This window comes from Haliaeetus leucocephalus, unplaced genomic scaffold (genome assembly GCF_000737465.1).
Source record: "Haliaeetus leucocephalus isolate CR32 unplaced genomic scaffold, Haliaeetus_leucocephalus-4.0 Scaffold536, whole genome shotgun sequence".
In the NCBI taxonomy this organism is placed as follows: Eukaryota; Metazoa; Chordata; class Aves; order Accipitriformes; family Accipitridae; genus Haliaeetus; species Haliaeetus leucocephalus.
The window spans coordinates 7,340,808-7,367,233 of record NW_010972972.1 but is presented as its reverse complement, the minus strand read 5'-3'; the positions used below and the strand labels follow the sequence as shown (position 1 = coordinate 7,367,233).

Sequence of the window (26,426 nt, the reverse complement as noted above, 5' to 3'; positions counted from 1 at the left end):
TGGCTACAGTACTTTGCCAAAGTGCCTAGAGTTCTGATACTTGTATTTAATACTCCAAAATTTATTTTGCTCCTTCTTCCCGGGCAACGCTCCTGGATTTAGGTATCACCATGCAGGCATGGAAGCAGGGACTTCTAGATATAGCTCAAAAAATTCAAAAGGGAATGTATAATTCCTCTGACTGCTTCCACTGTTTCAGCATGTTTTTTTCCCATCAAAAGCCAGAGTTGAACAACCTGCTCAGCCTTGATGACAAATTCTAAGTGTGCTGGATTACTTCACACTCCTTTAAGAGGCTCTTCTTCCCCTCTAAGCACAGATTTACACTGTAATTTTGGGTGGTGGGGATCCTGATGTACTTTCAGTATGAGTCAGACTGGGAGTAGAAACCACTGCACATTTCACTGCTCCTATATAATTAAATGTGGTAAATAAATAGGAAGTACCTATTTGAAATAAGACAACACTCTCAAAACGAAGAGTGACCAGCGTCGAGTACAGAAGGAGCACTCCCATCCATTTTACTCAGCTAGATGTTTTGGTCCTTAAAGCAGCAAACTTCTGAGTGTAGGGAGGAAAGCTCTCACATGCCAACAGTGGCAAAACTAAATGGAGTCCAGTCTTCCCAGAAATTGAGAAACTATTTTTTTTAAACCAGTAACGACTTTTAGAGCAGAACAGGAACTGAAGAGACAGAACACAACATAAAAACAGGGCAGAAAGGAAACAAAACTGTGTGGGAGTATGTATGGCCACGCTTGACTACGCATCAGTGTGCACTGGGGCCCACCTCAGAGCAGGAGATGCTGGTACCGGATGCTGTCACTTTGCTCAAGGGGCTTCGTTACCACGTTTCAGGATTGTAGTAACACAAGGGAGTTTTTACCACCCAGGCCTGTGTGTGGCATACCGCAAGTACACATAACTAGCACGTCACTACCAAAGAGCAGGTCAAGTGAGCACACACACATTTTTATGTGTAGCCTGGTAACTGAATTCATTAACAAGCCAGGCACCCATTTGAGCTATTAAGATCAGCTGGCAGGTTTGCTACGGTCACTCAGGAAGGTGCTGACACTGGTACACAGCAGCTAAAAAGAAAATCTTTCCTGAAATCTAAATGAAGAATAACCTTGCAGGAAAGACTTGACAGTTGAATGCTCCAACTGGGTGGATGCATAAAACTTACCTTTCTTGAAGGTCATGGAGAGACTGTTCAGCTCTGTGAAGTCCCTCGAGGTCTTTCATCATCTTCTTCATGTGCTCCTTTGAATAACGATTCTGGATGTAGGCAAACCAGCAGCCACCCACTCCGATGACGATGGACACCACCAGCATGAAGTCCTTCAGGTGGTTGTGACGAGTTACTGGAAGAGACCAGAGACACTATTGAATTCAAAAGAACATGACAATTAACTCCGCAATGCTTCGCCTGCACCAGAACTGGACATGAGACCTTAAGACAGTGTTAGAAGGAATTGTGGTTCAGGTTTCACAAAGGGAAAAGATGAGCTACCTTGACACTTAAGGGAAGAAAAAGACCCGTGATAACATTTATTCAATTTGAATGGGGAAGAAAAAAAAAAAAAAAAAGGAAGATGAAATTCAAAATCTTATAATTTTCCTGCAATACGGGAGAGCCTCCACACTGGAACCTCCAGAACAGCTGTGCTCTTTTAGGACAATACAGATAGCATTGAGTATGAAGATATAAGAGCTAAGAAGAAAATAACTTTGTTGAAAAAAAAAATGACTGTGATCAGAGAGATGGGGCAGATCAAATCGTCAAGTTACAAAACTTCCCATCAGAATTACAACTCAATGTGGAAACCCCCTTTTTCAACAGTTAGCAGAAACACAGTTACTTAAAAAAAAGTGTGGATGCATGTGAGAGAACGAAAGTAAATACGTAGGGGGTTTAAGTGCTAAACAAAACCCAAAAACGTGTCAAGCAGAATTTTTTACTGTTTACTACTTAGCAAAACCTCAAACAAGTATGTACTGAGAAAGCTAAAAATGAGAAATAGCAGCTTATTCAAGCTAGCTGCCACTAAACGTTCAGTACCTACTGGTTTTCAACTAAAAGAAGGTAGATTCAGGCTAGATATAAGGAAGAAATGTTTTACGCTGAGGGTGGTGAAACCCTGGCCCAGGTTGCCCAGAGAGGTGGTCGATGCCCCATCCTTGGAAACATTCAAGGTCAGGTTGGACGGGGCTCTGAGCAACCTGGTCTAGCTGAAGATGTCCCTGCCCATGGCAAGGGGGTTGGACTAGATGGCCTTGAAAGGTCCCTTCCAACCAACGCAAATCGTTCTATGATTCTACGACCCTGCACATTGCAACCCCCCAAGTACAACCTTCCACTTGCACTTCACACAGTACTGATTTTTTTTTGCTACCAGTACTACAGGTTTTATCCTAGGCACACCGATTTCCTATCAAGGTCTACAGGCATCAGAGGGAAACACGCAATTCCCAGCAGCACGTGGCATACTCGGCCACTCCATACAACACTGACACCACCAGTGACCCAACACCGCTTCCCAGCACAGGCTCCCCTAAAACACACTAAAGTCCTGGAGGCTTTTGCATTAGGCTTCACATAAACATATAAAGAGAAGTGTGAGCATGTGAGGGGGTGCTTATCTGCGAGCAAATGCTGTGCCAGCTCCAGTAGCCCCCAGCTGTTCCACTTGACCAGCTCCATGCGACGGTACCCAGATGGACAAGACTGACGGGACAATTTAGGTTGGCAGCTATGGGGGAAGCAAAAGAGCCATTACCGGCATAACCAGAAAATCTCTTTGCTTCCCCTGAAGCAGGAGCAGGGTTTTTTTAAACACAGAAATGCACATATGCAACCTGCCCGCTCCCCTTGCTGCTGATCCTGAGAGCACAGAGTGGCAGCCAGGTCACCTCAGGACTCAGAGGCGAGAGCAGCCAGAGAGCTGCCAGCAGGCTACAGCCACCAAAAGGCTCTTTCTTAGAGGAACTGCAAACTACATGCTGTAACGCAATCTCACAGTTACTCTAAAAGGAGTCAGCAACGCTATTTTCCCTAAATTGATCCAACATCTCTCCCTCTGTCCTGCACCTGGTCTGGAGGACACCTCAACTCAGCATGCATGAGATGGGCTGCACCCAAAGCAGCACCCATTTTCCACAAGAAAAACACTTTAACAAGGCGAGTCCTCGCTGCTGGATCCTCGCAGCAATACCTGCCTGCCCATGGCGCAAACGGGTCGTGGTGACCTGGCAAGAACGAGCAGCACTCCCCAAAATGAGCTTCTTGCACATCAGGCTCATGATGAGCATGGCATAGAGGGGTGCCCTGGGACCGGGAAGTCACAGCAGTGAGAAGAGTTTAAAATGGACAGGATGTCACTTTCCAAAATGAGTGGATGTGGAAAAGTCAACGACCAGACATTTTAAAGATGACAAAAGTGTGAATAGCCTTCTTTCATATAGGAATTTTAAAATACTTTAAGGAAATGCCATAACCCACTACAGGCAAATAAATATTGGATGTATTTTGTAGGGGAGAGAGGTGAAGCACAGAAGCAAGTGATGCTGTGCAGGGTGAGGCTGCGCAGGGACTGGATCTCTCCCCCTCCATCCATGGGTGCCTGGCAGCTTTGGCACAGGGCTGGAAGCAGCTTTCCTGCAGGAGAAGCTATTGCTGACACCAGAGGCAGCAGCCAGCATGGCCATGCTCTGCTTCCAGCTCTTTCACATCCTCCTTCATTCACATGCATGTGTTTTGTGTTTGAAGGTGGCATGACAAGAGCCCATGCCAGCTGGGCAGATGCCAGCTCCCACCACTGGGACCACGGGACGGAACCAGCCCGGGGTCTGGAGTGGCCACTGCACAGCTGAGTAAGTTCCCAGCTGGGAAAAAGCTCGATTGCCATCTCTGCTTGGGTCCCTTCCTTTCTGTGCGCCGCAGATGAGCTTACATAAATGGATTCAGCATAAAATCCCACCTGGGCTGCAAGTTTCCCAACACCTTTCGTTTCAGGACTGTAAGGGGTTTTGTGAACATTTATGCAAGGCACTGTGATGCCACACTTGCCGGATGATTTCCATCATGTCCCTGAGAAACCATCTCCTTCATCTCACACAAAATCCTTCAGCTCTTTGTTTCCAGCTATGACGACACGCTGACTGCTTTCTCACAAATCGAGAAGCAACAAGATGACTGTGGTGCTCTCGCTACAAGTTTTCTCCAAAAAGCCTTTCCATCTTACTTGAAGTTTTAGAGACTTTAAAAACTTGATTACACCAAATTAGAAATGGATCTCTACCAACAAATTTTTTTACATAATTTTATTAATTTTAATAAGTACTTCCCTCACAGCATTATAATGTAGATAAAAGAGTCCCCCAGGGCCTTAAATTCATCTTTGCTACCTTAAAACACAGTTAAGAAACATGATTTCTGCTCCCCCCCCCCCCCCCAATAATCCTTCCCTCAAAATGACAAACATAGCAAATTTAGGGCTTTCACTTCCCTTCCTTTTAATTTTTGCAATCATTTAAAGGCTTTTTCAATAGATTAAGATACATGATTTTTGTAATGCTTAGGTCTAAGCATCAGCTTTGCACAATGCAAGAGAGAATTCCTCACATGGCCTTTTCAATTTGAAATTTGCATTTGTCACACACACCACAGTGACAGCAAAGGCTCTGAAAGACCATGTTTGAAGTCTCTTACTGGGTTTATTGAACTATGGTAAAATCCCCAACTGGCAGTAAAGAGACAAAGAACTACACAGAGGCACAGTGGCTCCTTCACATGAAAAGGATTAAGATATGACCACTCTGTTCCCCAACAATAAATTAATACATTCATCTCTAACTCGGATACACACCCTGCTCCACCCAGCACCTGTGTTCTCTCACTTTCGTGAGAAATCCCAAGATGTAAAACACAAAGGGTGCATAGAACAGCGTAAGAATCCAATCACTTTTCCCCAGGAAACTCAAGAACCGGGTAAATTTGCAAGAGGAACAGAGACTTCACCTTGTAAGAGGAGGTCTAAAGACATTTCTCACGCTGTTGAGAAATAATTGGTGTCACATCTCTTGTCAAAACCTCTAATAAAAAGTAAAAAAAAAAAACAATTAAAAAAAATTACTTCCATTATTTGGAGGGATGAGGACTCTCACAGCTGAGGCAGGAAGAATATTTATTGTACCCCCACATCTCTTGATGCCCTAGTGAAATCAAATATAGGGACACAATACATTTGCTTTAACTAATCCCCACGTCACCCCCCACGAATCTCTATTTCAGTCAAGACAGAAGATGCAGAAACTTAAGGTTACTGCTGGTATGCAAAATGTGATGAAGCAAAGATGAAAAAGTGGTAAAGGAGGATGCTGACGTGTTTTAATTAGGAGAAAAAGATTGCTGGATTTGATACAATTTGGTATTTGGGAGAAGGTGGGCTGGAAATATGTTTTTACATTCTCATGTATCTCCAATAAATTATATACTTGGGATTTCATAGCAAAGGGAGAATGATAGCAGGGACTGTAAGAATATCTCCATCAAGCACAGACGATAGGTTAGATCAACATTTTCTTTTTCACATATTGAAGCTGCCACGTAACTGATACAGGGATTCCTTAACAGTCTGGTTCCAAGCCACAGACAGAATATTCTGGTACTATCAAGAAGAACACAAATACACAAGCAAAGATTTGGCCAAAATGAAATAATTCCTAGTCAAAGGCTTTAGATGAAGCATCGCATAAAGGCACGTGCAGCCTCAGTCTAAGGAATATATTGCCTTATGCCACAGTGGCAGATGTGAACTGGAGAAGACAGAAGCCTGCAAAACACAGTAGAGCAAAGCAGAAGATCGCACTAAGCTAGACTCAAAACGTACAGATAGAAGAATAGATGTGTTACAATAGTAAGGGCATTAAACCTGTGATTAGGAAAAAGCCCTGTATTGGATCTTGGTTTTCTGATTTATTTATTTTTAAGCAAAGAACAGATGACGTGAGCCATAACTGGGAAAAGATGAGGCTTTTAAAGGTCAGTTTCCCCCCAGCAGCAGATGACAGATACATCGCATGGAGCTCATTACCAGTGACACCCACTGCCTGCAGTGATTTTTATCGTGTCAAAGTGCCAGAATCTGACCCCAGTTACGGCACCAGACTCCATCCCATGACTCTTTCTAGTCACAAGCCATCTTTGGTTTCTCTGTAGCTCTTGCTCCGCTGTGAGTGAAATCAGTCTGAAAGTGCGTTAGTCTAATGGGGCCACCCTCACTAGCAGAAAATTGATTTCTGGAGTGACTCAAGTGGGCTGCTGCCATCTGCAGCTGGTAGGAATTGCTCGGGTTGACTGAGAGCCAGAAGTGAGGAATACACATAAGACAGCCCAAGAAATGGATGTAAAGCAGCCCAGTATCCTAGCTTTACAGAAATACACTGATGCAACGTTATAGACATTCTGCATACAGAAATCTGAGATCTTCTGGAGCAGACAGACTGCCTGAAGAACAAAGGGAAAACCACAAACGCAACACACACATCTTCAGTGAGGTTGGCCTCTTTCTGTAGCTGCATTTAGGTGTTAAAGCAAAAGGCTGCACCCAAGAAGCCAGCATGGTACCCAAGGTGGTGGCCCCTGCAGAGCTCTCGAGGGGCACAGGCAGGCAGGGACCGAGTGTTCAACCCGAGAACATCACAGCTGCTGAGTCAGGGTATAAACAGACTTCCCCACTACATTGGAGCAATGTTTTCCAGTTAACATATGATAGACACACAAACCCTGGATGATGCAGTGCATCTTGATGTGCTTTCAATACAAAGTGTGGCTATGAAAAGAGATGCCGCCCAGGAGAAACATGAGAAAGCCCAGGGGCTCCTCGGTGCCGTAGGCTGGCCAGTTAAATGACATCCTGCTTCACTGTTTGTCACGTATTTCCGACTGTAGCCTCCAGCTGAAGCAGACTGGCATCTCGGCATGCTCTCCTGCACGAGCCTCCCACTATCCTCCCTCTGCCTGCATTTTTCTCCCTACGTATGGACTGATGATTAAAAGCACTTACATTACTACCTGCAAACCAGCGCTCGCAAGCCGGCATGTTGCATGCAAAATGTGAAATACTCATGAATATCCTGTGAAGGCAAGTTAAACTACTACTCAATCTTGTCTCTGTACCAGGCTCAGGGGTGAATGCGGCTGGTCACTCCAGCTCAGCTCTGGCACCAGCAGCAATAACTTATTACAGTACTCACATTGCTTAGGTCATCTCTCCCCAATCTCACGCTGCTTGGCTCCATTTTTTTTTTGCTTCCTGACCAACTTTTTAGGCCGTGTTAAACTTCAGACTGATGATGAACAGCACACTGTTTTAAGGCTGGACCAAGTGCAACTGGTGCAAAGCAGCAGCAGGTTAATTGCTGGCTGGGTACGGGAGTTGCTCCTGTTCTCCAGGAGCAGTGTGGGAGCAGCTGTGTGGCTGCCAGGGAAACTTCCTCTTTAGTTTAACCTGCAGTTCTTGAAGCTAAGGAATAATCACTTCCTATTTGTCAGAAACAGATGAATAGGGTTTCAGCAGAAATTGGTTAAATAAAAATCATGGCTTAGCAATACTGCTACAGCTTATGAAGAAGCGTGTGACTTTTTTACCTTAGGACAATAAAATAAAATACTTTTTTTTTTAAGTGCGACATTTACCTCTGAAATTTTATAGACTGAACATAATCTACTGCTGAAAAATAATCAATGCCACCTGTCACTTTAAGAGTTTAATCAATAAGCACCGATGCATCTCAGCTATTGCCCTCCCCAGCCCACCAGCACTTGATTGCAGTATTAATAGCTTTAATGTAAACAAACAATGCAAACATGTAATCCCAGCTAGGGGAGGAAATCCTGCATGCTGTGGAGGGGATGTAATGGCTCTTTGCACTGCTGAAACACTAATACTGCAGCAATCTCCTAGATGCACAAATGTAAGAAAGAGGAGAAATAGCATCGTTGTTCAAGATAAGCTCTCCTGCAAACTCAGACCCCTTTCAGACATTGGTGTCAGCGAGCTTCTCCAGGAGCTACATTTTTTTCAGAAGTAAATGAAATAGTTTGGCACCACCTTGAAACCCAACCCTGACTGTTTCTCAGCTAGGCAAGCTGCTCCGGATAAAATCCAGGTAGCACCTCTCCCCTCCACTGGTTGACCGTTCCGGTCTCAGCCCTTTCTGGGTACCCTTTTACTGCGACTTGGCAGCATTTTCCCAGCAGAGACAGGTCCTGCAGCCAGCTCGGATGCACAGCAGCCCGGGGCAGGAGCTCTGCGCTCCGCAGCGGCTCTGCAGCAAGCAGGAGGGCAGCTGGGGCAGGATCAGAGACCGGCAGCGTCCTCCCTCCCGCAGCACAAAGGAAACCCAACTCACTTGCCCAGCCAACCTGGATCCAAACTGGCAAAGCCAGTACTGGGAGGCACCGCTGGACAGAAAGATGGTACACAGCAGGTACAGGGAGCTCCCCAGTGTGAGGGACGACCAAAGTGGTGTCAGGAGGAGGGGGAGGCTCACCAGGGTCACTGATCGTGATCGGATGAGAGGTAATGGTTTTAAACTGAAAGAGGGTAGATTTAGATCAGATGTAAGGAGGAAGTTCTTCACTGAGGGGTGGTGAGGCACTAGCACAGGTTGCCCAGAGAAGTTGTGGCTGCCCCATCCCTGGAAGTGTGCAAGGCCAGGTTGGATGGGGCTTTGAGCAACCTGGTCTAGTGGAAGGTGTCCCTGCCCATAGCAAGGGGGTTGGACTAGATGACCTTGAAAGGTCCCTTCCAACCCAAACCATTCTACGATTCTATGATCACAGCCAAAATACGTGTGTCACATCAGCAGAGCTGGGGCCAACAGGGAAGGGCACCTGGGGGCAGGCTGCTTGCTTGGGAGGTGGAAACCTAAAGACATTAAGGTAAAGCACGCCGTGGGATGGGGGTGGCTCAGGGCAGGGGGTGCTGCCCAGCAGCCCTGCACTGGATCTGCATGGAGAAGGGACAGTGCTGCTGTTCCCCTGACCGCAACGGAGTGGCTTCCGCCCCCGGAGGGAGAGGGACAGGACCTTTCTTCAAACATTCAGCAGACATCCAAGCACCGTCTCCCCTTATCTTCGCAAACACTGCCAGGCGATCCGTCAGCTAACGCGCCACAGAAGAGTTCAATCATTCTTTGAAAACATTCATTCGTAAATTCAACACTAAAGAAATAAACAAGATGAATATTGGCCCTGTTTCCCATTCCGGATGGATTACCACAACATCCTCTTCTAAGGAGCAGATCCTGGCAAGTTGCTGCAGATAATGTAATACTGAATCCCTTTTGTTTCATGTTTTGAGAAGACTTCTAGGCTGACTTATTCAGACGGTTTGTTTTCTACCCACCCACAGCTATTACAGCTTTTCTCTCTTTTACTGTTTCCTCCACCATTGCCATTACCTGCTTTACCCAGCACGCTGCCAGCCGCCTCCCCAGCCGCGCAGCATCATGCCCTAAGCTAAGGCAAGTTTAGGTGTTGCACAGAGAAATACCTGCCAGCCCCACCTCGAGCTGATTCATCTCCTACTCCTGTTCCCAGTGCCAACCGTTCTCAGCTCCACCACACAAGCACTTAACAAACATCCTTCCTCTTTAGCAGCTTTTGCTCAAGACAAGTGGATAAGGAAAGTCTAAGGAAAACTTAGCTTGGCTGTAAATGTATTCTTTTTGCTTCCTAGAACTTTTCTTTGTAAGATACAGGTTGACCAGAAGAATTCCAAGTCTTTCCTGGGAAGGAATGTATGGGTAACAAAGGCTAAATTCAGCCAAGCTGGCTTCTCTCTGCAGCTCTTCTCCAAAGAGAAGCGAAGGGTTCCCCAGACCACGGGAGTAATTTGGCTGCTTTGAGCAAAGAACTTGCCTCTTCCCACCAACTGCAATCAGCATCAGGGCTCCCATCTCTAATGTACACCTTGGTCACTCCCTCTGAGTGATTCAAAGAATGGTAAATAAAAATCCAATTAATCTGAAACTTATTCTACCCACTGTTTGCATGCTTTCCTACATTGTGAAAGCTCTTGGGATATTTTAGATTCAGCCCGCAGTACTGAGCACGTCACCTCGCAGAGCAGACAGGCTGCAGGATGAAGAGTCCTGCACTTGCCAAATGGACTTTGGAAAGATAAAGAGGAGGGGGGAAAAGAACAAAAGAAGAAGTACAGCTGTTATGTTTTGCACTAAAATTCACAAAAAACAGTATTTGCCACAAACTGCTGATTATTTTTCCACAAATGTAGCTCTCAGTACTATTAACCTACTAAAAATGAACAGCATAAAGCATGTTCATTAGCAAGTAAGTGGGGTTTCCCTGAGAGAAATTTCATGAAGTCCCTTTCAAGAACATGTACTGTTTTGCTGAGCACAATGCCACCCCCCATGCACGCCAAGCCACCCCAAAACAACCAACCAACCCTATATTTCTGAAATAGCTAATAGAAGTGCCTGGAATTTGGCAAATGAATGACTACAGTTTCAAGACAGTTTAAACTGTGTTTTAGTGAAAACCTTGGACGAGTCCCGAAAGTGCAGAGCAAGGTGACTGCTCTCACGCCGAGGAGAATGCAAGGACGGCCATTATCTTTGTGCCAGCCATTTCACACATTAACGCTGCCATGACACAAACATTTAGCATTGGATGCAACATGTCTCCTGGGCACAATTAATATCTCTTATTTCCTTCCAAGTGCCAATACAACTGAAAGGATTCATTAAAATCCTGGTTAGCATCTACTGCATAGACTGGGAAATGAGGTCATAGCAGAGTGATGCACCTACAGTCACACCTGTGAGCCTGGCCCACGCACTGCACGCTCCCAGCCCGATATAACCAAACACCCAAATTATCATTCCAATACTTGGTCTAGGCACACCACATACCAATGGTGCAGCTCCATCAAACACCCTAGGTGCAGGAACCATGCTTGGTTTGATCTACTTGGCGTACATCACTGCCACGCATGACCACAAGTGTCAGACAGGCACTACCAACGTATCAGTATATAAAAGACAGGAGAACTCTGTAAATCACTGTAAATCACTCAGGATTTGTCAGCACAAGTAAGCGGATTGAACCGTTGCTTCTGTGTTCAGGAGCCGGCGAGAATAACTGCTGCAGGACAAGTCCTTTCTCCAGGGTAATGAGTGCCCTTCCAAGGCAGAATAGTAGGAAACACTGCAAGTAACGACAGGAGAGGTGTTCCAGTATAAAATACCTTTTCTAGGATAGTTCTTGTTAAGCTCAGACCACCCACAGAATAGCTAAGGTGGACTGCCCTGCCCTGCGGCAGTTAATTCTTGCCAGCCCCAGGCTCCCTGCACGGTGCAGGTCAGAAGAACTGGGGGATGTTCAGGTCTCCTACCTGCTGCTGCAATCACTGTCCAAAGACCTACGTCAAGCAGAAAAAGACAGCATTTTTCATGTGTAACATCTGCCCGTCACCACCGCTGCCTGTGCAAGGAGGGACGGAATCAGTCTCTCCCATCGCAGCTGGCATCGTTTTTCCCTCTGACCGCCCGCCAAGGCTTGTGCTCCTATAGCGCGTACTGGCTGCCAGTGGGGTGACCCTTTGGGGTGTTGTATCACCAAGGCAACACAAGATAATCTTTCTACTCTCAATTTTCTTGCTGCTTTTTAACTTGTCATACCAGAACTTCGTGTAATTTTAGCTATTAAGCCTCTGTAACCCCCTGTGACAGAGGCCAACTGTACAGCAAGGCACTGGAGCAGAGGTTTTATAGCCGAAGCTCAGATTGTTTGTGTCCAGTTTATTGCAACTTAAATCACGCTGCATTTCTCCCTCGCCTGCAGACAGGCTGGCACAGCCTGTTCTCCCTGCTTGCGTGTGGCCTCTTCTGCTCTGCTGTGCCTGCACCACTTCACCCCTTCGCTCCCAGCACCAGCAACCGTGACGGGGCAAACCTGGGTGTAAGTTACATTTGCAAAAGCTGCAGAAAAAAGCAACGTACATGAAGGAAAATCGATTTCCATGCCCTGTTTTGTCTTTTGTTTTTTGGGGAAAGAAGGAAGAACGGACACAATTTCACCAAAGACAGTAGTTGTTATGCGTTGGCTGCAAGACTATTCACGTCACATCAGGTGTGCAGCACTGCCTTTGTTTTACATTTTAAAGGAGCAAGGCAAAAAGCTGTACAATAGTAAAAACTAACAGTAACCTCAGGTATCCTAAGCAAGAGAGTGCCACCATGAAAGATACAAATTCAAAGCCTCAATTTTTAAACAAAAAGTTTCACAAAGTCTTACTTTGGGAATAGAACCAAGATGGACTATTAGAAAATCAGCAATTTTACAGCAACCTATAAAAGCATTGTTATAATTAGAGAAAAATCTACACACTTGGCAAATTCTATACTGGTTATTTACATTCAAGTTGAAGTATCAGAAAAAAACACACATTGGAATTACTAATTTTTTAATTTCCCTATGTGAATTAATTGGATCAGTGACGACTCCTTCCTTGTTCAGTAGCAGACATTTTCAGACACAAGACAGGGAAGAGCCACCACCTCAGGGTACAACTGTGGGACAGGCACCATTCCCTCTAAAGTCAACCTGGTGGCAGCTGCTGTAAGCATGACAGCAAAAAACAAAATACAAAAATGCCTCTGTTTTTAAAAAAAACAAATGAAGCTAACAGCTCAATAAATTCCCCTGATGGCACCTATAATTTTTCTCTCTATCGATATCGAGCCCTAGTCCTTTCTTGAGTACTTAACACACTTTTTTGTTTGTTAGTGGACCCACAACATAATTATGGAAAGAAACTTTTATAAATGTGCTGATTTTCACCAGCAATAGGACACCGTAAGACCAGCCAGATTTCTCTATTGCCCTGCTCCGTGGCTTCTCAGGTTCAGAGCTATTGCTCCTTAAAAGAGTACCCAGAACTAAAGCCCCAGCTTATTGACCAGTTGCTGCTGGCACACGGACTGAGAAAACTATATGACAACACTAACGGACCCTATGAAGTCTATTAATGGGACAGAGCTGCTTTTCTGTTTAGGTGCAGGTAATCTAAACACAATTCAGTTAACCGTAAATACTTAAAGTGGATGTTCAATGTCACAGCGATAAATTAATCTAGTATTTGGTTAAGAAATTCTATTGCATTAAACAAATAATGATTCAACGGATCTAGAAATACTTGTCAAATATGCTTTTAATTATAATAAAGGGAAACAAATCAGCTATATTGGCAGCTATACCGAAGGAAGCGTGGCTTCATCCACCCTGGAGAGTGGACACCAAGGAATAAATGCTTAATGAAAAGCAAAAAAGGTCAGTTCGTTCAGAAACCTCCAAGTGCCACCTCCTGTCTGGGAAACCTCTCCTTTTCCAGGCACCCAGTCCTTTCTCTTCTGTTAATCCCCGCACAGATATTCAATAAAGAAAGGGTAACGCTCAGGATGACAGCTAATGATGACCGCAAATGAGAAGGGCTGGGGGATCGGCAGAAACCCTGTCCCACAGCACTGCAGGACGCACGCAGACAGCTCAGTATGGTACAGGAGGCACCAGGGTGCACCAAAAACAGGGTGATGGGTGTCAGGGTGCCTGGCTGGTCCCCAGGGGGCTGAGGCCGAGGGGTGCAGCACGCTCCAGTGCCAGGCAAGCTCCCCCCAGCAGAGCCCAGGGCAGGTACTGGTTGGGCAGCAGCTTGGCAAACCACCGTGGCTTGTGCCTAGCCATGAAACAAATTACATCTGGTGGACTTCTGTCCTGGGAAGTGGGGCTACGGGAACCTCTCCTGAAATCCCAAAGCAACATACAGATCCCACTTTGTTGGCCTTTGGAGAGGTGACCAGAAGTCGCTGGGATCGACAACTCAGTGCACAGCATTTTGTCTGTCTTTTAACCCCAAATGGTACCACAGTGGTGTCTTGAACCATCTGTGAGGAGACGTATGTCTCAGTCTCCATCACTTGAGAGTTACAAAGAATAAAATTGTAAATGCACTTTTCACCAAAAATAGCTATTGTTTTTAATTTTACTGCTTGTTTTCTTAAAATTCCCCTCCCCTGCTTCACCTGAAGTTGTGGTATTTTGTACCAGATAAATTCCTGAACCACAGGACCAGGACAAAGGGACACAGGCACAGAAGAAGCAATCGCTTCATCTTGCATAGATTATAATTTTACCATACTCCTTTGCATTTGGATTAATTACAGAGCTCCAACCTTTCAAGTGTGCTGACCTGTTTGAAGAAGGAAATGGCACGTCTGGAGTATGGTATAGGAAATCAGACCTCATGGGATTACAGGAGTCTACTGATCAGCAAGGAAACTGGCCAGGTGCCCCACTCAACTACCCAATGCTTGCTGAAGCCTCTGCAATAAATTACAGGAGACATCAAAGAACAAGCTCTCTAGCCCCGGGATGGAGAAAAGCTTCACCCAGCTTCATGCGGCAGTGAGGAACCATACCTTGGTGCGTGTGCTCTAATCCCCACTGACAATGAGATGTCTCTGGTTTTATTATGAGTCTGCAGGAAGCAGTCATGGGGCTCCAATAGGCTGGTTTTATTTTAATGCTTTTATACCTGTGGTGAATAGAAAGTAGCTTCAAGAGAGAAGAAAAACCCTTGTCAAGAGAGAAATCCTGCACCTGTGCACCAATTCCACTGCCAGCAGCTTCACTCTCTCAAGAGCAAAGATCACAGAGGACCACCTCCACTGACTATCTGAAAAGAACCATAACAGGAACGTATCTGAAACCACTAAATCTGTCGCTGTGCAAATGCTGCTCCTGCAGCTTAAAAGGTCACCAAGTACTTCCCAACACTGTTGATTGCTAATGGCTGTTAAAAACTGCTGTTTCACAATCCATTCCTTAAGGAATCGGTTTTAGATAAACTACTTCTCACCATACACTGCAGTATGAACTGGAGACAAATCCATTCACTTAACCAGCAAATATTACCCTTTAAAAAGTGTAAACTCTCTACTTCAGCTAAAAATTTAAAGCTTATTTCCTCTATTCACATACCCGATACGTATGCAGATTGCAAAATCTGTAACAAACCCTTACTGATCTGAAATAACCCGATCAGGACGGTTCACTGCACGCTTTCATCTGCCTGACCAGAGGAGGTTCCAGTGTTCCAGTGCAACAGACGCATGGCAAAATGGAGTACCTCAAACACGGAGAATGGCCATTAATCTCAAACCATTACAAGTAATTTACTTTGCTATTTACAGAGCATCCAAGAACCACCTGAATAATTCCGCCCCCTCCAAGCACAGGAGTTACTGGGCTCAAGCCTTTGTTGGGTGAGCAGCGACAGCAGGCACTCATCCGATGTCTCTGCCACCCCTGTGCAACGCCACTGACTGACTGAAAAGCTTCACCTTGTAACACGAGCCAAGCATAAATAAAAAAAGCAAACTGTGCCCGAGTGAACATATGCTTTTTAATAATTGGAAGCAAAGATGGCTGAATGTATAACCTAGGCTTCTAATTCACTTAGCTTATACCTCTGCCAAGCCTCATAAATTTCACTTGGTTTAGTCTGCACAGCCAGTTTTCCCAGGATTTGCCTCACTTCACCTTTTCTCAGGAACTTGGACACAGACTGAAAACAAGAAAAGACTGCACTAATAGTTGGACTTAAAAAAAAAAAATTGAAGAAATAATGCAAGCGCCTTATCACTTCCCAGTGGCCAAGTGCTGGGCAGCCCAGAGAGGGAAGGCTGGAAAAAGGCCAAAAACCTGAACTTCTCCATTAGATTGTTAGCATGTCCCGCAGAGTGAAGGTACATCCTACCTGCTATTCCAGCAGTGGACAGTAGCAGATACTTAAAAAAAAACACATAAAGAACAGAGGAAGCACAAAGTGGTATTTTTGATGGTGTAAACCTCCAGCTGTCAGCAATCAAAGCTGGGGGAGTTCCTGGGCCAGAATTTGTGCCCAGACTATTGCATTTGCACTATGGTAAGGAAGTATCCCCTTGCATTCATTTTAAACCTCCTGTCCACAGGGGACACATGACGACTAAAAGGGAAGGAGGAGTACTGCACAAGAGGGCTGAAATCGTGTACTGGCAACACAGTCCGCCATAAAAATCCATCTTGTCTGCATGATGCCAAGCAGAAACAGGCCCTGATCAAGCAAGATTTCTGTTCACCTCACAAAAGCACCTAAAGCTCATGAGAAAGACATGAGTAAGAGGGAGAGAGACAAAAGTACCTTTAATAGACAGTAGACATGAGCCAGATGGAACACATGCAAAAGGAGCACCCCGGGCAGTGCCAAGATAAGCATCAGAGGGCTTCGAGATAGTGCCAACAGACGCCTATAATCAGCATCAAAGGAACCCAGTCCCTCATTCTCATCCATCCTAAATGCCTTCTCATCTAGCCTATTGCTATTGCCCTCATCCAGAGGCAGATAATCTGCAGCCTGAGTCACCAACTGAGCCCCAGGTCCCCGGCAGCAGAGTGGCTGCCCTCCAACAGATCCCCTTCGGGGCAGCTGCAAACCTCACCACACGGTCAGCACCACAACGAGCAGGAAGGACAGGAAGGTTTTACCCTACAGACAAGGGAGATCCCAGCAAGACAATGGGTCTGCAGCCCTGCGAGCAGAGATGGAAATGCAAGCCCAACAGGCAGGATGCCTCTAGGCTACAGAGCTGCTCCGATAAATCCAAAGGCAGCCTGTTCCTGTTTCAGGGGAATTGTACCAGGGATGATTTGCCTAGGTGAGCCTGTGTAGGGCAGAGTTTGGTTCACGCAGATCTATCTTTGCTGTTCAGTACTGAGCAGACACAGACCCTCTTGATGAACGGCCAAAGGACTTTGAATTTTGGTACTTACGGAGAGGAGGCCCAAAAAGCACTGTGTCCAGAGCTTTCAGCTGCAGCTTCTGCCTGTGGCTTCGATCTGTCATTTTCAGAACACTTCCCATCATGGTAGCGTTGTTCACTGCTAGCCTGTAAAAAAAAAGGAAAAATTCATTAAAAAAAAAAAAAGTAGGTGTGGTCATATCCATCCGGATTAATAACTGACAAAAAATTAGTAACATGGAGACTACTGGAGGAGAAATGCAATGAGCAGGACCTGAAAGCTCTCTGCTTAGGCTATCAGGACAAAAGGAATCCCTCAAATATTGTCCTCTCTGATATAGGATATCTCTATGAAAGAGTTAAGCAGCAGTGTCTTTGGCTTTACTTGGAGAGGGAAGGACAAACCAAGGCCACACCTATTTCATTAATCCTGACAACCTAAATTACTGATTTCCTATCAAAACTGATCTTTTGGTGTCCTGCCAATCACTAATATGTTTTTTTAATCAAACCTGTATTGCTAGCCTTTGATATGTTATTTCACAGACTGTAAGACCATACTTCTCACTTGGAAGAAATGTGGGCACACCATGCACTACCTTGAAAACCTTATTTTATTCCCAGTTCATCTCTCTTTCCCAGTCAGTTTACAAGCCCCTTTTCAGTACCAAAAACCTTTACCCAAAAAGCTGCAGTGAGTTTTTTCAAACCTGTTGTGAGTTTAGGCCAACTCACAGCCAGTGTTTCTCTTGAGGAACGCAAGGCTTAGAAGTCTCCTTTTCCAGAGCATCAAGTGGCACAAATTATTACCAGCACATACATACCAGTGCTGAGTGGTGCAGATATACATAACTAGTAGCCCTTGAACTGGGAACTTAAATGCTACTTAGATGCAACCCAGAAAGCAGAGATACTCCTTTGCCGAGGATGATGAACAGTGACAGAGAAGCTCTATGACTGGGCTGGGGTTATGAAGGAAGCCTGTGGCAAGAGCCAGGACGTAGCCTAGGTCTGCTCTGTTCCAGGTCAGGGTTTTAGCTCTAAATATGTAGCTTCATGCATAGGCGGGTGAAGTCTAGCATACAAACCAGCAAGGACAGTATTCACAACTACACAATTTGGACTGCAGCCTCTCCTTTCACCCACAGCAGATACACACTCACTTATGGCTAAATGACTCCCTACAGAGAGGACTACAGCAAAGCCAAAGCCTCTAAACCTAACCGAAGCGGAACAGGAATTAGACTTGGCTCTGTACATGCCAAGGAATTGCACATGATGTTATGAGCTGCCTCAGATCTGTTTTTCTCCCTGGCACACATCCCAGAGGAACACAAGACAATGCAGCAAGCACTGACCTGGGCATGGCATGTCCACTCAGCTGTAACTTTCTGAAGGTCTCTTCGTACTGTGGCAGCTCTACGTAGGTAATGAGCCACTGAACCACCTCGTCAACTGTCCAATTATACACTGTAGGAGAGGTAGAAAACAAGCAAGCAGCTTAGTATTTTTACTAAGCAACTAAAATCATCAAGCCAGCAACAACAGCATAACTTCACCAGACATACCTCATCCTATCAACTTCCGCAAAGGAAAATTATCTGCAGAGTTTAAACACGTTCCTATTAAGTATGCAGTGAGCTGGAGTGGGGACATTAAATCCTGCGGACTATTAGACAAGGAATAATCCCCCTGGGATACTCCAGGCAATCCCGCAGGTCCTCAGTCTCTACCTGATTGCTTGTGTGATTATTTTTGCTAGTCTGTTCTACACACAATGGGCTGCTACAGATTCAGCATAGACATGATGGGCTGCTACATGTTTAGCCTTAACAGACACCACCACACTGTTCATAAGGACTGGTGCTTTTCCAGCAGCAGCCTCTGACAACAAACATTTAATGGTGGTTGACTTTACAGTGTGGTTCCAGCTCACGAAAGAAAAACATGCAATGAGGCCATCAGATAAAGGAGCAGCCTCAGACAGTGCTGGCACAAGTGACGCTTCACTGGCAGCCTTTTGCAATGTCACCAGAAGGGCCTGAGGCTGAGATCCTCAGAGAGGCAACACCCAAAGCGCTGGCAGATGACAAGTGAAATCACCTAGTTTTCTATGATCCAAGTGATGTTGCTGTCTCCAAATTCCCAACAAAGCACGTTCATCCTCACCACATGCCCAAACCACTGAAATACTGAATTCAGCTAAAGTATCTGGCAACACACTCTGAAAGCCTCACCCACTCCTCTGGATCCATGGACCATGTGAGCATCAATTAAAAAAAAGTAAGTATGGAGAAATGCTATAAGAAAATGGTTGTAAACAGCTTCAGAAAATGATTTGCAGGAGGAGGTGGAGGGGGGTGCAGCAGCTCAAGTGAACCAGGTGAACTTTCCTCCTTAACCGCCTCACCTGCGGATTTGTGGATTATTTTTGGAGCTGACACAGAGCTCCAAAGCCACAGGTAAGGAAACCTTTGGAAATGAAGCTTCTGCCTTTGCCACTTAGTTTTGTTGTACTTGTAGCAATGGTATGAAGGCAAAGAAAATCATGCGACAGATTTTTTTCATAGGGCAGTGGGGTTCGCTATGCTTTAATTTATCAACTTCTGTCTTTGCTCAGCATGTGCTGAGCTCTTGCGGCATTTACCCAGCCTCCAGCAACCCAGAGTGCTGTGCTGGACATCACCCACTGCTGACAGTCACCACCTCGCACGCTTCTGGCCCAACATCCGTCAGTCCTTCTCTCACACACCGTTTCCAACAGCCAAGTGGAGAAAAGGCCCATTTACTGCTGGCTCCGAGGGCTGCATCGCTGCTGAGTTCAGAGCTGCGCGGCCGCTTCTTAAATGTCAACAATGAGTTGTCCCGCAAATATGAGAAACATCTTCCAGCTCACTCCAGTGAGCTGAACGCCTTCGACGGAAAGATGACAGAGCGGGCAGAGCGAGTGCCAAGCGCTGAGCAAAGGAGGGCAAGACTTGCGAAGAAGGTGTCATCTCCACGTATGCTTGCACGATGACTCACAGATGCAGGTTGGCAAACGCAAAGCCAGCAAACTGCCCTCGCTTCAGGGGACTCCCTACAGTTAATGCTCGCTGGCCCACAAACCGTGGGAAACTGATTTCTGTGGCCACAAGCAAGATGTTAATTAAAGCTGAAGTGGGCAGGGGAAGCCTGACTCCCTGGGTGGTGGCACCGCCAGCGTCCCGGCACAGCGGGACAGCAGTGCCGCAGGGCACGAGGCCGGACCACAGCCTCGTCATAGACCACCACACACCCACCAGCCGGGGGGGGCAGGAGGGGTGAATGGTGCCCACCGCGGGGCAGGAGTCCACGTAAATTTTGAAGAGCCCAGCATGAAGTGCCGGGGGGGCAGTGAGCTGGCCCCTGGAGGGCCCCTGCGCAGGAGGAGTGGTGGGCACCACTGCCTCCCACCACCCGCAGCTCCCCCCAGGCCTGGCAGGGCCCCCCCCGCTCCCCGATGCCAGCAATGCAGGGCTTGTCCTCCGCATCCCCACGCCACGCCAACAGCCGTGCCCCCACGCCAACAGCCGCCTCTCGGCCTCGCACAGCAGCCCCCGCGCAGCCCGGCCCTGCCAGCCCCCAGGTTCCTCTGAAGCGCCCGGCTTCTCTCTTTTTTTTTTGGCCTTACATATCCAGAGTTCTTTATTTTGGGAAGAGAAACTGAGAAACAAGCTGGCAGCGTCAGGCAGCATGCTCCAGTGCAACGGTGAGCAGCTCCGTGCCCTGCATCCTTGCCACGATGATCTGATCTGCTACTTCAGTGGCTTTGGTAGAGCCGTGCTTACCGAGGGCTTTATCTATCAAATCCAACACCTTGTAAGAGCATCACAGCCCTTATATTTTTGGATAATTAGGGGGCAGAAACAACTTTTTAGTTTACACATGTGACCAGGAACAACAGCAACAACAGATAGGAAAAGCACTCGGCTTGAAAACAGATGAAACGGGCATAGCTGTCCCAGGCACCCATCAGAAAGGGACATAGCTGCCCCGGGCACCCATCCCTGTTAGACCTTGGTGCCCTTTCAGAGGTGCTTTTCAGGCTCACATGAAGGAGCAGACCTTTTGTGCAAACCTGATGCTACGACTCGAGTTCAAACGCCAAGATTAGGCTCCATAGGAGACCATCCTTTAGAAACCAATAATTTATTTTATCAGCTAGATATACAGAATGACAAGAAGGGAAAACAAGAGTGGTAACTAAATCCAACACAAGGAAAACTGTTATGCCGCAGCAGCTCTACTCAGAGACATGGCAGGTCCCATGCATGTCAGAAGCAGGGAGAGAGCAAAAGCAGCTCAGCAATTAAGGGACCCAGGGAGTATCATGGGATGTTCTCCTCCATCCCTTAATGATTTCTACCCTTTCCCTGCTGACATTAAAATATACTTCAGGCAAAGCCATCTGTAAACAGCCATACAATAGAATAAATATTTCTTAGACGAGGCTTTCCTTGAACACAGGAGACAAAGCAACTCATTAGCATCATCCCTACTTGTAAGTGGTTTGGACGAGAATTATCAACACGTGGCTGCCCATCTCCATGGGACGGACAGTCTGGTCCTGGATAAACAACTCAAGGATCGTGCACAGAACCACCACGTTTTCAAACTGCTTTTCAAACGCTGTACCTAAGTATTCATTTAGTCCTCCTGGGATTGTGAGGGACTATAACATTACTACACAGCACTTTGGAAATACTGAGCACATCCTACCCCCAAGTAATTTAAAGGCTAAGACAGAAAAATCAAATACAAATAGAACAGGACATAAATGAGAAATTGAAATCTTTACAGTTGATGAATTGATCAGAAGACTAAAACCCAATTTTTCAAGTGATGGGGCTGATAAGATTACCTGATCTTGGAGGATAGAGGGAAGAGAAAAGACTGTAAGTGAAGAGCAGCAATTAAAAGTATTGGAAAAAAAGATGTTCCAGGTCTTGAGAGCAACATGACAACTAGTGTACTGAGGAAAGGAAAAGCACAAGAGGAGGAGTAAAGGACAGCCATCAGCAGAAATGGTCCATGCCACGGATCACAAAAAGACCCGATATACCAATGTGATCTGCATCAACACATCACTCGCAATGCAATAAGTAAATCAAAATGCATCGTACAGTCAACACTACACCTATGTTTTGTGAAAGTGCAGTCTTCCTAATTCTATACCATCCCTCACATTTTCATTTTCAAGGCACTAAAGATTTTTCTTATTAGTACTACTGGTCCTAAGATAAAACACCATTCTGTAATGAAGCCCCAAATTTGAGAATAAAAAGTTATCCTAACTAGAAAGAAAGAAAAATCAGTTTTAAGGTCTCTCAAAAAAAGAAATTCCAAAATTCTGGTCGGGGAAAAAGTAGAAGTGAAATCGTGCCTTTTCCTGACCACTTCAGACACTCTCCCAATGTCTGGAAACAGCCATCGCTGTACAAGTGCAGGGCACAGGGCAGCCCGCATGCAGCAGCCAGGGAAGCACTAGCCAACTTTAAAGTTTCTTCCAAGATTCAGAAGTTTCAGGCAAGTTTCCCACCAGTGACTGAACTTCCACCACCTCCCTGGGATAACTTGCTGTGACGAGTAATACCATTTCGTAACAGCTTGCAGCTTATTTCTACATCAAACGTATTTATGTACACTTCCAGTTTTAGGACTTTATTCTACCTTCTTTTCACTAGATTAAGGAGCTTTTCAGCTTCAGCAAAATTCTTCTAAAGAAAACACGACCTGTAGGAAAACTCCCACGCAGCTCTACTGAGTATTTAGGATGCTATTACCCCATAAAAATACCATTTCAAACTGGGTATTCGAAGGAGAACCTGGAATAGGACAGTATTTGGCTCTATTTTAATACACATTTATAGGGGCAGAGAAACGAAACAACACTTTATACTTTTATGGCTATACTCAGATGCCAGCACTAACAGTTGGGAAGTACCAAGACCAACGAAATCCTGAAAGGCACCCCCCACCCCCCCAACAAAGGAAGCTGGAAGAGTACTTGTACAAAGCAGCAAAAGAAGCAGCAGCATATTTTTCCTAGGAGGTACACACACTGCTGCCAAGGTTATATGAAATCCAAAGTGTTTATCGCCTTTATGGCAAGAGGGGTGGAGCAGGCTGTTTCAATTTGCTTGTTTGTCTTTTTTACCTTCAGAAGTCTTCCAGGCCTTCCAGAGATCTTCCACGCTAATGAGCTTGTCTTCTCCATGGAAGGTGCTGTGCTTGACTGTTGGGTCATGATAATTCAAGTCCTCCCTCAAGAACTAGGAGAAGAATAAACAGTGGGATTATTCTTTGATTCATCTTTTAGAGAGATGAGGAGCATTAAAAAAAAAACCAAAAACTTTCACCTGTTTTCCTTATTACTACATCTACAAGTTGTCACATAATAATTTCTGTGGCAAAGACCTAGTAAGTCTGAGATGCAGCACCTCTGGTCTTTTCATCTCTGATCAAAACTACATCATCTCCCTAGTTCATGGAATCACAGAACGGTTTGGGTTGGAAGGCACCTTCAAAGATCATCTAGTCCAACCCCCCTGCCAAAGGCAGGGACAACTTCCACTAGATCAGTTCGCTCGAAGTCCCATCCAACCTGGCCTTGAATACTGCCAATGATGGGGCAACCACAACTTATCTGGGCAACCATTTTGAGTGCCTCAGCTCCCTTGTCAAAAGAAATTCCTTCCTTATGTCCAATCTTTAAGCTTTCTCATACATCCCCCTTTACATATTGAATAAGGTTTCCCCAGAGCCTTCTCTTCTCCAGGCTGAACAACCCCAACGCTCTCAGCCTGTCTTCACAGCAGAGGCATTCCGTCCCTCGGATCATTTTTGTGGCCTCCTCCAGATCTGCTCCAACAGGTCCATGTCTGTCTTGTGCTGGGGACCCCTGAGTTGGATGCAGTGCTGTGGCGGGGGGTGCCTCAGGAGAGCGGTTGAGCTGCTCTAATACGTAACACCATCTATTACAGACCTGCACTTTACTTCTAGCTGAATGCATTTTTCTCTACTTCCAGTTTCAGGATTTTATTCTGCTGCCTTTTTGCCAAGTAGCCCTCTGCCAGCAGATTTCTGCCTGGGGCTATGCTGACAATAAGCAAGTCAGCTTAGGAGCTTCAGCCTCTCATCATTAAGAAAAGGAATCTTTCCAGACACCAAACCATTCTACTTCTTCTTTTCCAACCAACTGCTTTCCAAGTCCTTTACTGACACATCAGCATAAGAAGAGGTCACAGCGTTTCCACAAGGCACAAACATACCTACGGCAGCAATAATCCTTCTCTCCTGCTACTCCCTCTCTTGGCACAGAAATCAAAATCTTCTTACGGCACCTGTGCCCTCCCCGTGGAGAGACCCCAGAACCCCAAGAGCATCTATTGAAGGAACGAGGCAGTATTTCTGAAATTGAGCACTCCATTAGGAATCTCCCCATCTCGGATATCATCTGATAGTTGTGGAATAACACAGGCTGTAAACCTCAAAATAAGAGGATATAGCTCCTCTTACGGGAAACAGTAAATGCTCAAAAGTTTACCACAAGACTGTGACAGATGATGCCTGCAGGCAAGGTAGGGTAAATAAGATGTGTCACAGAAGCATTAACCCAATAATGCTGGAAAGACAGAGAAGAAAAGCCAAATGACAGGGTCCTTGCTATTCCAGTGCTCTGAGTCGAGATGGGGCACAAGCGAGCAGCCACAGGAAACACAGAAAAAAGGTTTTTCTAAGGAGGAATCAAGCAAGACAGCCGATGCAAAGCAGCAAAGTCTTGGTATTTACAGAGGGGTCTTCAGCGAGGGAGGAGAGCCAGGCTGGCACAGACAGAACAGCAACTGCCTTCAGCACAGGAATCTTAACCTGGAGTCCTGGAATCACCCAGTAATAATTAAAGACGAAATACAAAACCTACTTCAGATTCTCAGAAAATAAGGGAGGATATAAACTGTTATGTATAATCACAGTAACACTTTATTATTATCATTATCATTATTATTATTATTATTTTAGCTTTTTGTAACTTTGTTCCATTATTGCAAACATATGCTTTCAGGTAGGTGTTATCATTTAACATTTTTCATTACAAAGCCGACACTGCACGATCAGATAAACAACACAAGCTACTCCGTGCTCAGAGACGAGGCAAAGCTTAAAATCAGGTTTTCTGGGTTTCAGCAAATCCTCAAATTTCAGACTATCCAGGAAGCAGGGGAGGCTTGCCAGCTGAAAGGCACTTTTTTTGGTTCTATAAGACCTTTTGATTGCATCAAAATGTAGGTCATCAAAATCACTCAACACTGCCAAATAACAGCCTCTGTTATTTTGTAGGAGTTTCTGTGTAAATGCGAATTCTATCAGGGATTACTTTATATAATTCACACACCACGCTCAGTAGTGGAAGTTCGTCTTCTGTAACATCTAGAATCAACACACTATGCTCTTCTGGCGTTCCAGTAGATACCTGAGCAAATGCACTTTAGGGGACTGAGAATAACAATATATATAACTATATACATATAATTATATATTAGAGAATATATATAAAAGAATATGTGCTTTTATTTTATATATATTTATAAAATTAGTGCATATGTAATATAAATTTTTTGTAACTATAATAATATACATATATTTTTAATATATCTATAATAAAATTATTAGTTAAGTATTTTCAGTTGCTGCACAAAACTGACAGATCAAACTAAGTATGGACATTCTCTGCAGTACATCTGTAGATTTCTCTTCCTGGTAAGACGAGCCAGGAAATATTCAGTAAGTATATATGTTAAATTAATCTTAATACAGATAGACAGAGTATAATAAATTAATATAACCTAGGCTTTTGGGATTCCAGGCTTTTCCTTTGAATTATCGTATCACCAAAAAATTCAACTAAGTGGCACAATGGAACCAACTTCATGTCAATGGAGTAAGAATCCAAGAAATTATTATCATATTTGACCTGCACCTTCAAATCAAAGCTGAAACAAATGCCATCTACAGTAGGCGAGGCATCTTCACTGTAGGCTGAGCCACTAACAAAAAATATATATATACTGTCAGTATGGTCTGCAGATATATCACAGTTCACTCAGGGAACACATCTGTCGTGCTCTGGTGTGTTCCCACCTCCCTCCCATCTCAGGAGAAGACAGGGCAGAAACAGAAAACACCAAAGTGAAGAAAACTGTATTAAAAAAAAAAAAAAAATTAAGGGAGAGTGCAAGAAAGACTAACAAGATTTGAGACTACCCTGTATGCAGGAGGGATTCATGAGATGTGAGGTAAGCAAAGTAAGTGGAAATCAAACAGAAGAAAGAGGATCACTCATGTTCCAGTACCTAACATATGTAACAAAAGTAAAAGATAATTTCACATTTACATCCCTGCATGCATCATCCAGTGCATGACTACCATGCAGCCTTCTTTATTACAGCTCTTTTAAGTGGGTAACAGAACAACAACACAAAAAGTAATCTCTAGATAAGGAGACATCAGACAGGGCATGAAAAATATCTGTGAAA

The 26,426-nt window shown here is 45.1% G+C and overlaps 1 protein-coding gene across 2 annotated transcripts in view; it reads right to left on the bottom strand.

Annotated features, from left to right (window-relative positions):
* The window catches only part of STIM1 (stromal interaction molecule 1), a 109,254-nt gene that overhangs the window by 36,932 nt on the left and 45,896 nt on the right, over window positions 1–26,426 (bottom strand). For both annotated transcript variants that reach the window (XM_010576702.1, XM_010576703.1), the window contains exons 3-6: window positions 23,051–23,165; window positions 18,231–18,342; window positions 16,904–17,019; window positions 1,190–1,367 (exon numbers count right to left, since the gene is read on the bottom strand). In XM_010576702.1, the coding sequence (XP_010575004.1) occupies window positions 1,190–1,367; window positions 16,904–17,019; window positions 18,231–18,342; window positions 23,051–23,165 (521 nt within the window). The remainder of the gene's footprint in view (window positions 1–1,189; window positions 1,368–16,903; window positions 17,020–18,230; window positions 18,343–23,050; window positions 23,166–26,426) is intronic.